At 35.7% G+C, this 14,546-nt stretch overlaps 2 protein-coding genes across 2 annotated transcripts; one reads left to right on the forward strand and one right to left on the reverse strand.

Annotated features, from left to right (window-relative positions):
* Window positions 1-4,387: 4,387 nt before the first annotated feature.
* LOC131614184 (uncharacterized) lies at window positions 4,388-5,062 on the forward strand. Its single transcript, XM_058885833.1, has 2 exons — window positions 4,388-4,718; window positions 4,839-5,062. The coding sequence occupies exons 1-2, from the start codon at window positions 4,388-4,390 to the stop codon at window positions 5,060-5,062; spliced, it is 555 nt and encodes a 184-aa protein (XP_058741816.1).
* Window positions 5,063-9,821: 4,759 nt separating this feature from the next.
* On the reverse strand, window positions 9,822-12,833 carry LOC131604374 (uncharacterized). The gene is made up of 4 exons (XM_058876820.1): window positions 11,688-12,833; window positions 11,192-11,404; window positions 10,882-10,973; window positions 9,822-10,738 (listed from the first exon to the last, which is right to left on the reverse strand). Exons 1-4 carry the CDS (start codon window positions 12,723-12,725, stop codon window positions 10,027-10,029), a joined length of 2,055 nt encoding a protein of 684 aa, XP_058732803.1. The 5' UTR covers window positions 12,726-12,833; the 3' UTR covers window positions 9,822-10,026.
* Between the last annotated feature and the right edge of the window lie 1,713 nt (window positions 12,834-14,546).

Genomic DNA, 14,546 nt, shown 5'->3' on the forward strand with positions numbered 1-14,546 from the left:
AGAACATAAAAATAAATAATATTTATAGATAAAACTATATTTAGTATTATTATATAGTATTATTGTTAGTAGTTTAGATTAATGAAGCAATTCTGACAATAAATTAATTATTTGATTTATTGATCAATAAATAATTCATTCAAATATATAATTATTTGGTAATTATTTAATTATTTGATTTATTGATCAATAAATAATTCATTCAAATAAAAAAACTTAAACAACAACATTGATTATAATAAAATAATAAAATTAAATGATTATATTGGCCGATAAAAATTTATTCATTCTATAATTTTGATTATATAATTTTCTAGGTCTCCAATTGATCGTTGGGTAACCAATAAATGAATTATCTCAAGGTACTAAGGTATTGTATGGAAGGTAGAGATAAATATATTCTAATTAAAAAAGGTGATTAATATTTTATTAAAAAAATTAGTTATTTTGTTTATAAATAAATAATATTAAAAATATTTATTTCATTGATATAACTTCAAATAAAAAAAATTAAACAACAACATTGATTATAATAAAATAATAAAGTTAAATGATTATATTGGACGATAAAACTTTCCTTATCAAATTGATAGGATTTCACGGGTCTTTTAAAATTCTTTCTATAATTTTGAGATAAATATATTCTAATTAAAAAAGACAATTTGAAGATATAAAAAAAATTGGAACATAACACGATGCAGTTGGATTGAAAATCGTTGAAGCATCTTGGAATTGGAAGATTTTACGGTAAAAGAGGTGTGTAGGTTTCACAAGAAGTTTTGGTTTTATCAATACGTTAATGAATGGTCTGCCATAAAGGTGTGTAGGTTTCACAAGAAGTTTTGGTTTTATCAATACGTTAATGAATGGTCTGTCATAAATAAAATTACTAAAATAGGGTTTTTAGTAAAACGTATAATAGGGTTTTTAGTAAAACGTATAATAGGTAATCATCGTACTATCTCTTAATGATTACTTTGAAAATAAATATACTATCTTAAAATTTAAGAAACTTTATGTTATAGGCTTGTTTATATATTTTACATGTAATTTATTAGTTGACATAGTATATTTTTATTTGTAATTGAATTCGGAAAAAAATAAATTTAATGTAATTGAAATAAATATTATAATTAAAAAAAATATTTACTTATAGCGTGAAACTAAATTTTGGGAAAATCAATGGAACATAATCATAAAAAAATATTTAATAACAATGTCGATTATATAAATTTAGTGTGATGAGTAGTAATAAATTGAAATTTGTATCAAATTAACTATACTATTGTGAAATTCAATTATATTAATTTAAAGCAAATACAACTGGATTCAACATATGAAAAAGAAATCCAAATATATGAGAAAAAATACAACCATGTTGTTGTTACTGTGAACCAACCATGTTCTAATATGAAAGATAGACATCTAATAAAAATGCAATTATTTTTTTAAAAAATCAACTTTTGTTCAAATCGTAAATAATATATTTTGATCGTTGAAGGTACTTATGGAAGGTAGAGATAAACATATTCTAATTAAAAAAGACAATTTGAAGATATAAAAAAAATTGGAACATAACACGGAAGTTGGATTGAAATTCGTTGAAGCATCTTGGAATTTGAAGATTTTACGAGAGGTGTGTAGGTTTTCCAAGAAGTTGTGGAGGCAAGTCATAATGAATTTGGTTTTATCAATACGTTTAATGAATGGTCTTCAATAAATAAAATTATTAAAATAGGGTTTTTAGTAAAACGTATAATAGCTAAACATGGTACTACCTCTTAATGATTACTTTGAAAATAAATATACTATCTTAAAATTTAAGAAATTTTATATTATAGGCTTTTTATTTGTAATTGAATTCGGGAAAAAAAATTTATGTAATTGAAATGAATATTATAAAGCAAATACAACTGGATTCAACATATGAAAAAGAAATCCAAATATATGAGAAAAATACAACCATGTTCTTGTTACTGTGACCCAACCATGTTCTAATATGAAAGATAGACATCTAATAAAAATGCAACTATTTTTAAAAAAAAAACCAACTTTTGTTCAAATCGTAAATAATATACTTTGTAACAAATAGCTTCTTTGTAAATAACATAAAAATAACCATCTAAATAAATGACTTCACTGTTAAAAATCATTTTAATGTTAAATTAAGAAAGAAAAGCCTATTCAAATGCTAAAAGCCTATTCAAATGCAATAGTAAACATCAAGTCATTATATTTTCCTAGTGCTCTGCTAGGGTTTGTTTTCCTAGTGTCTTGCTAGGGTTTTGTTTCCTTCTCCTGTGAGAAGCTATTCTTTCCTGGTTTTTTTGGTCTTTTGTTATTGTGTTCACAAGTCAGTTATTCTTGTTCTCTGTTCAAAAAGCTCTATGGGTAGTCATGCTGAACCAAACTTGGAGGGACTCTCCCTTCAGGATGATGGTGATGAAGGGTTTTGTTTTGACATTGGTGATGACGGCGGAGATGCGGGGGATTTGCAGTTTTGTTTGGTAGGAAGATTCTTGAGTGACAGACCAATTCACGTGAAGTTAATGAAGGCTTGTATGGTAGATATCTGGAGGCCCGTTAAAAAAGTCATGATTAAGGAAGCCATGGATGATCGCTTCTTGTTTCAATTTAGTCACCGGTTGGATATGGAGGCGGCATTGAAAGGAGGTCCAAGGTCTTATGATAATCATCTTCTAGTTATTGAGAAAGTACAGGTGGGTGTGCAGATCAAAAATATTCCGCTATATCATGTGGAGTTTTGGGTGCAAGTCCATAATCTACCGGCTGGTCCAATGTTAGAGAAAGTGGGAAAGGCAATGGAAAATTTCATTGGATCTTTTGTTGAGTATGACAAAAATAACAACTCAAGTTTCTGGCGTCAATATATGCGGCTAAGGGTTAAGATCGATGTTCGATTACCATTGAAGAAGCATACCCGAGTGAAAAACAAGGGTGGGGAGTGGTGCACTGTCAAATTTAAGTTTGAAAAGTTAAGTATATTCTGTTTTGTATGTGGTATTCTTGGGCATACTAAACAAAGGTGCGCTGTCCGTTTTGCTATGGAAGAAGACTCGGGTGTTAGGGGATGGTCGGCTGAATTAAGAGCAGAAAATAGGAAGTTTGTAGGGGGTACATCACGGTGGCTACAAGATGAAGAAGGTGAGAAAAATTTCGATTCCCAGGCGCCTATGCATCAATCGCCGGTTGTAGGAAGTGGAGGTGAGGAGGTTTCCGTGGAGGTCCCACATGGGGAGCACGTAGGCGACAGTACTGGTACAGGGGTTAATGGACAATTATTGACCCATAATGTTGCTATTCCAGGCATTAACGTTCCCAATCATCACAATAATCACCTGCTAGCACCTGAATCCGACAATACAATTAATACTCATCATCATCCATCAATCACGTTGGGACCACAACATACTTTCTGTGCAACAGCTGTGGTACAACAACCTTTTGTCTCTGCTTGCAATAACCCTGGACCACGCTTTCAAAATCATATTTTACCTGTTCCCATTTTCCCCCCAAACTCATCCCTCATTAATGCCAGCGCTGACCATTCTTCCAACAGCATTGTGGCCCACAAAAATATGGCATTGTCGGCCATACTTAGTTGCCCAACAACCAATTTGAATAGCCCTGTCTTCACACAACACGTGCCCCAAAATAATGTACACCATGCACCAAGCCTAAACTTTTCCTCCTTAAAACCGAAAGCCAAAAATCTTAAAACCAAAACTCGTCACCATAAAACTGCTGCTACCATGTATAATAAGCCTGCTGTGGGCCTTAATGTTTCACATCTACCTGGTATGCCATCCAATGCTTTGGATACCCCTTATACCATACAATCTGTTTTCTCAGCAAGCCAGGCTAAACCCCTCGAGGAAGTGCAGGTAGAAAAGAAAATGAGAAGAAAGGATGCCTAAGAACAGTCTGCAGAAACAAAAGAGGACCAACATCATTTTTTATCGGCAAGTCCTGGCAGTCGGGACTGCCAGGACCAATGAAAATTCTAAGTTGGAATTGCTGGGGTGTGAGCAGCCCGAGAGCGATTCCTAACCCGCGGACTCTGGCTCATAGGTACCATCCTGACATTCTCTTTCTTTCTGAGACCTTAGCTAACTCTCAGAAGTTGGAGCGTGTTCGGGTGGCGTTGAAATTCGATGCATGTTTATCGGTGGACATGGTGGGTAGGAGTGGTGGAATCGCTGTTATGTGGAAGAATTCTCAAAAGTGTAGTATCTTAAATTTTAGTCGAAACTTTATCAACATGCTGGTGCAGGATGAGGAGAAAGGTGATTGGCGCCTTACGTGCTACTATGGGTATCCGGAAAGATCGAGACGTCGTTAAGCTTGGGATTGAGAGTTGAACGAAATGTCGATGTTACCGTGGTGCATTATCGGTGACTTTAATGATCTTCTGTCTCAAAATGACATGCAAGGGGTTAATGCCCACCCTAATTGGCTGTGTACGGGATTTCAAGATGCCGTCGGTGATTGTGATCTTACGAATATTCCGTTGGAGGGGTATCCTTTTACTTGGACGAAGAGCAGAGGCACGCCCCATATGATTGAGGAAAGGTTAGACAGATCCCTTATTACATCTGAGTGGTTGCGGTTATTTCCGTCGGCTAAACTTCTCAATCTTATAGCTTCACACTCAAACCACACACCTATTCTTCTATGTTGTGATCCGGTTCCAATTTGTCACAAGAGGAGGAGCTTCAAATTTGAGAATTGGTGGTTGGAAGAAGAAGGAGTGTCGAAAGTGGTGCAAGACGGCTGAAATGCTATAGTTGATCACACTGTTGTGGAAAAAATTACAGACTGTGCTGTTGACTTAGAAAGATGGAGTAGAATGCGTGTTCGGCGGCAGAATGAGGAGAGGGATAGTATTTGTGTAACGATGGAACTATACCGTGGTAGTAATGATCCGACAAGTGCATCACTTTATATGGAAGCTCACAATGAGTATAATAAAATTCTAATTCGTGATGATACTTATTGGCGTCAACGAGCGAAGATGCATTGGCTTCAGGATGGTGATTAAAATACTCAGTTCTTTCACAGATCCGCTTCAGCGCGTCGAAGTTTCCAGATAATCAAAATGCTTACAGATGAAGTTAATGTAGAGATCCGTGATCGCGAAGGTATGTGTGGAGTTGCTCAGAGGTATTTTGATAAGTTATTTGAAGCAAGGGCTGGGAGGTATGAACCGGTTCTAAGCTTGGTACAACCTGCCATTTCTACCGAGGATAATCTTTCTCTTACTGCTCCTATTTTAAAAGAAGAACTTTATGAGGCTTTGATTCATATGCACCCGGACAAGTCCCCTGGGCCGGATGGGTTTAATCCAGCTTTTTATCAGAACTTCTGGACAACATGTGGGGATGATATTTATCCTGAAGCGAAGGTTTGGCTTGATAGAGTTTTTCTCCCCCCGTCGCTTAACAATACCATTATATGTCTTATTCCAAAATGTGGTAATCCAAATAGTATGAAGGATTTGCGGCCGATTTCTTCATGTAATGTGGTTTATAAAATAGTTTCTAAACTACTGGCGAATAGATTAAAGAAGTGTCTGGATAAGTGTATTAGTGAGGAGCAATCGGCTTTTGTGGAAGGTAGATCGATTCTTGATAATGCTATGATTGCCTTTGAAGTTATGCATGCTCTGAAGCGAAGGACCTCGGGTAATAATGCCCAATTGGCTTTAAAGATTGATATTAGTAAAGCTTATGATAGAGTTGATTGGGGTTTTTTGAAGGGGATGTTGGCCCGTTTGGGTTTTGAGGAGAAGTGGATTAAGTGGATGATGATGTGTGTGTCTTCAGTGAATTATTTTGTTCTTGTGAATAGAGATAGTGTTGGACCAATTCAGCCAGGAAGAGGATTGAGACAAGGGGATCCCCTGTCCCCGTATCTCTTTATTCTTGTCACAGAAGGACTTTCGACTCTTATTAAAGGAGCTGTTGCTTGTGGGAACCTTCATGGGGTTCAAATTTGTAGAGGGGCACCTAGTGTGTCCCATCTACATTTTGCTGACGATTGTTTTCTTTTTTGCAGGGAAAACCTTACAGAAGTTCATAATATAATGGAGATACTTCGTTTGTATGCTGACGCGTCAGGCCAAGATATTAATTTGTCTAAGTCTGAGGTATTTTTTAGCAGGAATATTAGCCGACCTGCTCAAGAAGACTTGGCAAGTATTATGGGGGCGAGACATGTCATGGGAACTGGCACCTATCTGGGACTTCCGTCTCTAATAGGTCGTAGTAAGAAAGCTACCTTTGGATATGTGAAGGATAGAATTTGGAAGAAGATTAATTCTTGGAGGAGTAGGTCGATATCTAAAGCAGGTAAGGAGGTGATGATAAAATCAGTGCTTCAATCCATCCCATCTTATATTATGAGTCTGTTTATTCTCCCTGATGGAATTGTGAATGATTTTGAGAAGATGATTAATCCCTTCTGGTGGGGAGGAGGTAGTAATACGAATGGTATTCGGTGGTTGGCGTGGGAAAAGCTTACAGGTTCTAAGAACGAAGGAGGGCTTGGTTTCCGGGATATAAAGGCTTTCAATATGGCTATGGTGGCTAAGAGGGGTTGGCATATTTTAACTACACCTCAATTGTTAGTCTCTAGAATCTTTAAAGCAAGGTACTTCCCTAGAACTACTTTCTTTGATGCTACTCTGGGTAATAATCCAAGCTTTGTTTGGCGTAGTATTTGGCAATCTCGGAAAATCTTATGTCTTGGGTGCAGGTGGAGTATTGGTAATGGTATGAATATTCCCGTGATGGGTTCACCTTGACTTCGGGGGAAAAAAGAAGGGAGGGTGCATGGTTCTGAAACACAAGGTGCGTATGATATGAATGTTAGTGATCTCTTGTCGCCTCAAAGGAAATTATGGAATGTTCTATTAATAAGAGAGGTGTTTGATTATGTAGCTGCAGATGACATTCTTCAAGTACCTTTAATTGAGGATGTGACTGAAGATAAGTGGAATTGGAAAGAGGAACAAAATGGATGTTATAGTGTTCGGTCGGGTTATCGATTGTGGAGAAAGGAGTATTTGAGATCGGAGTTAGGAAGGGTAGATGGTGATTGATGTAGTCTTTGGAATATCAAGGCACCTCCTAGAACTAAACATTTGCTTTGGAGGATTTGTCGTAATTGTCTTCCGACGAGAGTAAGGTTGCGACAACATTATGTCTCTTGTTCAACTAGCATTCTTTGGAGGATTCGTGGCATGTGTTCTTTGGCTGCAATGTTACAAATCGGTGTTGGCAAATCACAGGTTTGTCCCATATTATTGATCATCGTATACAAACTTTTCATGATGTGAAATTCTTAGTTTTCGATATTTGTAGTAAGGAGGATAGATTGATTGCGAGTTGAGTTGCGGTTATGATTGATATTATGTGGAGAAATCGGAACAACATGATTTGAAATAATGAAAGTGAAGATTACTCTTAACTGGGTTTGAATGCTTTTTGTAGTTGGAATGAGTGGTTTATGGCACAACGTCAGGGTACTAGCGAGGATAATAGTCAAACAAATCTGAGGTGGAATCCGCCGGTGGAAGGTAGTTTTAAATGTAATGTGGATGCAGGTTTTAACATCATCATGGGTACCACTAATAGGGGTTGGTGCATGAGAGATCATTCGGGGAGTTTTATGTTTGCAGGTGCAGCTTGGGACTTTGGCAAATATCCGGTTCTCGAAGCGGAGGCTTTGGCTCTTAAAGAGGCTATTCAAAATGCCATTGAGATGCAGCTGCAGAATGTCACTTTTGAAAGCGATTCTCAAAGAACGGTTCAGGCTATCTATAGTACCAACATTGGTATCTCGGAATTTAGTTGTATAATTTCTTCTATTCATAAGTTGTTGTTTAATTTCCCTAACTCTGAGGTGAAGTTTGTTAAACGCCAAGCGGATGCGGTTGCTCATGATATAGCAAAGGCGGCCGATTCTTGGACTCGGCGTAGTTTATTCCATATAGTACCTCCTTGTATTGAATATTTTCTTATTAATGATATGAACTAAATTTCTTATTGTCAAAAAAAAAAAAAAAGAATGGTGTAAAAATTTAGTTTGAAGATGTCTAGAAATTTTATCACCCTTTTTACATCGATTTTTTTATTTTGATTGTAAAAACAATTGTTTGATTTATTTACAAAATTATCATTATTTTTGTTCTTCATATTTTATTATAATTGATCATATTTATTCTTTAATATTCCCCTTCTAATTTATATTAGTCAATATCTAAATGAATACTGGTTAGCATTATCAAAATAATGAAATCGTCCAAAATTAATTGTTTTGTTTTTGGTTTTTTTTGTTGCAGTATCATAAACCTCTCAAACAATAACTTATCATCAAAGCATAACACAAAAATCTCTAAAAGAGGCAAACCCAAATCAAAAGATTTCAAAAAAATATAGAAAGCAGTAATATCTAAAGCATAAAAAAAGAGAAGATTGTTGTTGTTCACTCATTGCTTGCAGGTTGTTGTCGAAGAGAGTGAGTGCATAGGCTCTTGGCTTGATAAAGAAGAAGAACTGAAGAAGAGGATCTGAGCTGCCATAACTGCGAACCCCCGTACAACTACAGCCCCCACCGCAAAATCGCCCTCCAAAGCAACCCCCTGCCAGACGCCGACCGTCGCGGGTCTTCTAGCGCTGCGCCGCTCGTCAGAAACATCGCCGGTAGATGTCGTTCCGCTCTTGGCTTCATATCCGGTAACATTTTCTTCTTACATCTGCATGGAATCTAGTTGTGTATTGTTTGAGTTCAATATATTTTTGTTTGATTTGATTCATTGGGTAAGAGATTGAAGAGAGAGATGATGGTAAGAGTGAAAGAGAGGATTTTGTTCAGATTCCTAAATTTCACACGTTATGAACGATGGGAAGGAAGATGAAAAGAAACCTTCTCTTTGATTGTTGTTGTTCACTCATTGCTTGCAGATTGTTGTAGAATAAAAGAGAAAGATACAAAGATTTATTGAAGAGAATAAATTTATAGATGGAGGGAAGGAATTGAAAGAGACTCTATTTCAAATGCATAACTTTGGTTTGCTTGGAACGACTAAAGGGCAGCGTGATAAATGGACTGCATATTCCAATCAAAGATAATAATTAATTAGGGATATAGGTAATTTAATAGGTTAATGAAAGGTTACTAAATAATTATAATATTTATTTGTTAATTAAAATATTTAGGGAGATGCAATTACATTTATATCCCCGGTTATCATCTACTTTATTATATTAAAAGTAGACTAAAAAATTACTCAACTAAATTGAAAAATTGAAGGGGATATTGGGGCATTCACCTTTATCAAAATTATCAAAATGGCAAACTATAGACCATGCTTTGAAATGATGTTGTAATTGGCGTACTTGAGTTACTTTATATTTTACTCATTCCATAGCGTTTATTTTGGCATAGTTTGCAAACTATTTTCATTGGATCACGTAACTCTTGAATGAACCTTTCTCTTTTGATTATAATGTTATTTATCTTCAATGATTCAAGTCAATGGTCTAAACTCTAAACCTTGAAGTAAGTTGGGTATTTGATTAAAGAATTGCATACTCTTATCTTATGCACTTTTGGATTTGATCATGCTTACTTAGAAAAATTACCGATATAGATTCATGTTATTTCAAACATGTATAAAAGTAAAATTTATACAAAAATCCGTGCAAATACATATATAGATTCATTTCTAGTTTCTCAAGGAAAAAAAAGAAGCAAGAGTTGCAACTTTCACAATAGAAAGCACCACATTTATCATGTTCGATAAAATAACAAGCAGCCTCTAAATTTAACCATTAAGCCATCATGGTTTGTTCAATGCAATAATCATTGATGATATTTTAATTTACAGTGATTTCCTAATCACTTCCCTTTGCATGCAAAGCATACTTTTTGAAGATGGAAGAAGCTCTTCCTTTCATTACAATTTCAACATTCAAACAACATAACAACAAATAAATAAAATTAGGATGAAGCATGGGAAGCTGAATGATCATAAGTTGATCCTACATGCTGGATAACAAAACCATAGATTTTCCTCTTCAATTTTTCAATCTTATCTGTCAATGAATGATTCCCTGTAGAAACCACGCCGTCCAGCCATGCATTTACACGCTTCAAATGAGATAAAACAATAGCAATGGAGCCACCATCCAGAGGCAATGCTTTCTTCCCACCGCTGGCACCGTCTCCAAACACTTTAAATCCTGCTTCAATGGATTCTTCAACAAAATGTAGAAACCATATTTGCATTTCTGACAGCAAATTTGTTCCGAGCTCAACTGTTTCCTTCATTCCATTACCTCTTGTCCACACACCGCCACTTGGACTAGAGTGTGGAGATGACAAAACATTCACATTCAGATGACTCTTGGGTGTGCAAAAGGATTGTCGTTTTGACAGACTTTTCTGAAGTGATGATGGAGTATCTGCGCCTGTTTCAGTAAGCAGTGATACTATCTGAAGATCAGTGGCTAAAGCAGCTTCAACCCAAAGGGAGAGGGATTTTGATTGATCTGTTGGAATGTTGTCATCAGATATCTCAAAATTGTGACCGGTGGCAACAGATTTAGCCACTGCGATTGATCTTAGGACATCTTCATAGATGATAAAAAATCTGTCTATGGTTGGCAAAGGATTTTTGGCTTTGCACACTGAGCAAAGGTCTGAAAACATGCTGAGACAGGCAGAAAGAACATACAAAAAACAACTATTCATGTTAGCCATTGAAGATGGAGTAAAGAAACAATGTATGATTATTGAAACAATTCAACAGAAAATGAACTATGATAAAAAATCTGGTCAAAGGATAGTCATTACCTTAAATTTCTTATAATGCATTCAGTAGCATTGGCCTCCTCCAATGCTGCAGCAGCAGCTGCAGAAGCAAGAGCTTTCCTTTGCATTGCATCCTGAAATCAGTTCACAATAAAAAATTAATCAAATTAGCCTTCAGATCAAAGAGTGAATTCACAATAAGAGATTAATCAAATTTGCCTTCAAACCGAAGAGTGCACTCACAATAAAAGATTAATCAAATTAGCCTTCAAATCAAAGAGTGCTTTATCACCAAATTCAACATTTCAAAATCAAAGCATGGAAATCAATGGTAACTTTACAAAATTCACACCTTTGCAAGTCTAGAAAGTTTGGATGACACTGCATCCAGCGGAACACTCCCATCGGTCCATTTCTTCTCATGAATTGCAATGCCAAGACCTGATAACTTTGATTTCTCCGTCTCCAAATAACTCTGAGGAGAAGAAACTACAGTATTCTCATCAGAATCATTGGTATCAGATTTTTGACTTTTCACATCGCTCAATCTCCTTAACATTGCAGCCTACAATAACAAAACATTCCGATACAAATGACATTAGTAACACGGAAACTTTCCATTCTTGACTAATCTAAATTCATAATTTTTAGTTCCAATTCATCCTTCATTGTTTCATACCATATATAGAAAATTTAGCATCTAAATTTGATATTTATACAAATGACATTAGTAACACTGAAATTTTCCATTCTTGACATCTAAATTCATAATTTTTAATTCCAATTCATCCTACATTGTTTCATACCATATATAGAAAATTTAGTATCTAAATTTGATATTTATTTACCTGTGTACGCATAATTGAATTAGAATCAACCCTAGTTTTCTCCTTTTCATTGGATTCACCACCTTCCATGTTTTGTTCATCCCAATTCTTCCTTGTCTTCCCAGCCAAGGAATCAGATATCTTTGAGATTCCAGCTACAATCTTCTTCTTCCCCGAAGAATCAACCGCCGGAGAAAACTTGATACCTCCAGACAACCTTCTCCCGGGCGAGATCGAAGCTCTTCTAGGGTTCGGCGAAGGCTGCTTCCTCGCAGTGGGAGACGGTTGTCTGTATCTCGACGGAACAATAATAGCCGCCTCCCTGGAAACCTTCCGATTCTCCTCCCTAGCCGAAACCAAGCTCGGAACCACGCACTTCGACGGAACCGGAGAAGAAGATCTCTTTCCTTTTCCGGCCGGAGAAGGATCTCTCTCAGCAGATGTTTTGCTAAACTTTCCTGCAGATTGAGACCTCTTCGCAGTAGCCGGAGATGAAAACCTCTGCGGCGGAGGCAAATTGTCTCGTTGAGCCAGAGGCTTTCTCGAACTGTTCAGTGGCTGTGGCTGTGGTTGTTTCTGATGATGTTGGCTCATCGGAACCGGAGACAGTGTGGTGTTTGTGGAGAGATATTGAGAAAGAGGATCATCAGAATCAGAGAGAGGCTGGACGCTGAAATGCCGAGTTGATTGCGAAATTCGAGCGATCAAGGGTTCGGGATTTCCGACGAACGGATGACGAGTTGTGAGAGGACGAATGTTGGAAACGGTAGGGAGAGGAGTATTGAAGTGGAATCTGTCAACATAGAGAAATTGACCTAATTGGAGACGGTTAGAGAGGATGAGTTCGGTGTCGGGGTGAGAGAGAAGAACGTAGGTGGAGTTCAGTGAATCGGAGAGGTTGAGGTAGAAGCCTTCGTTGGAGAAGAGATCGGAGCCGGCTAAGGCCGGGACGATTCCGATGAGTTGGAGAAGAGGTGAACGGTGGTCGCCGGTGACGCGTGTGTCGGTGTTCATGGCTTGTAGGAGTTTGAGGACTATTCCGGGGGTTAGAGAAGCCATGGTGAATTGAGTTTGGAGTGAGAGTATGTGTGAGTGAGAGAGAGAGATATAGTATTAGAGAAAACAGAGCGGTTTCGGTTTGTTTTCAAATTCAAAAAATGGGTTTGTTTTGTCCGTTATGATGTTTTTCTCGACTGTATCATCACATGATAGTGATGACAATAATAATGCTACCGTTGAAGATTTTAACGGCTTAAATCTAGGATTAACTTTTACAAAATATATACTTTTGACTAAACTTTATGGAAAATGTTACTAACTCACATTATATAAAATGATACTACTAGTATTAAATAAGGACTAAGTTAAGAAATTAGTATAACAGTTTTATTTTAAAAATTGTGAGTTTTTTTTATTTAAAATTTTGTTTTTTCATCATAAATTTTGTTTATATAACAGTTTTATTTTAAAAATTGTGAGTTTTATTTTTAGTTTTTTAACATGTATTTTAATTTTTTATTTTTCTATTTTATAGATATATTTTTTTATTAAAAAATGAATTTTTTATGTTTGAATTTTTTTCCTTTACAAATTGAAGTTGATTTAAATTCTATTTCTCAAAAATATTAAACTAATTGATTTAATAATAAATAAATCTAATATATATTTATGTATGGCTTGCCATAATAGCAGCCAACCAAAGAGATAATGCAAAGGTTGAATTATTAGATAATGCATAATGTTGTTTCTGCAAGGAAAATGAAACCTTGGATCACTTGCTCTTTGCCTGCCCAGTACGAGAATCATATGGATAGACATATTGAGGTGGTTGCAGGTATTACATAGTCTAAAAGAGTGGAAAGAAGAATTAATTTGGTTCATCAACAACTGCAATAAGAAAGGATGGAAGAGTCGTATTATCCAATGTGCATTCACTGAGACAGTTAATGAGAACTGGAGATTTCGCAATCAAATACGCTCTTTGGAGAGAAAATTTGTTACAAGATTATTGTCTTCCAAATCATTGATGCAGTAGTGTAGAGATGTTGGGCAAACACTAACACCATGTGACATATGAGTAGTTAGCTGTTGCCTTAGCCTAGTAGTTGGTGCATTTGGTGTTTTGGACTTGTTGGATCCCTTGGATTAAGGTTTTTTGAATCTCAATAAAAGTTACTCTTTTTGATTAATTTTTTTTAATATATAAATAATTTATAAAAAACAAATATTTGTATTTATACTTAATAAATATTTTTAATTCGACCATAATATTTGTATTTGTAATTTATAACTAGGATCGTAAGTAATGAATAAGCATTATTCTTTTGAAAACTTGCATATTAAGTTACAACACTCATTCCTTCTGGTACACAGTTGCCAATAACATACCCTTTTCAACATAAATCACATTGCACCGTTTGAATCTGACTAACATTGGTTGGAACAATAATGGCTCTAGCTAACTATTTAGAAATCGCCTCTAATTGAACTAGTACTGCAACATTGGAATCCAGTTCGAATGCACCCTTTGGTTTGGCTCCTCTCTCACTTTGTGAACGATACTCATTCTGGCACATTTTCTTTATAAACTCTTTCACTTTGTTTTCATTTTTTGTTTTGATGATCCATCCAGTTGAGGCATCCAAAAGCATTCTTGTTTGAGCTTTTAAACCTCAAGTAAAATGTTGCATCTATTCCATATTGCTAATGTTGGGATTTGGACATCTCCTTAGTAATAGTTTGAATCTCTCTCATGTATCTGATAAGCACTCAACATCACCTAGTTCAAAATTTTAAATCTTGAATCTTCTTTCTATAAATTGTTTGTGAAAATCATTTATATAAACTTATCTTTCAACTCCTTCCATGTTTGAATAGTCT

The sequence above is a fragment of the Vicia villosa genome, linkage group LG1 (genome assembly GCF_029867415.1).
Source record: "Vicia villosa cultivar HV-30 ecotype Madison, WI linkage group LG1, Vvil1.0, whole genome shotgun sequence".
Classification (NCBI taxonomy): Eukaryota; Viridiplantae; Streptophyta; class Magnoliopsida; order Fabales; family Fabaceae; genus Vicia; species Vicia villosa.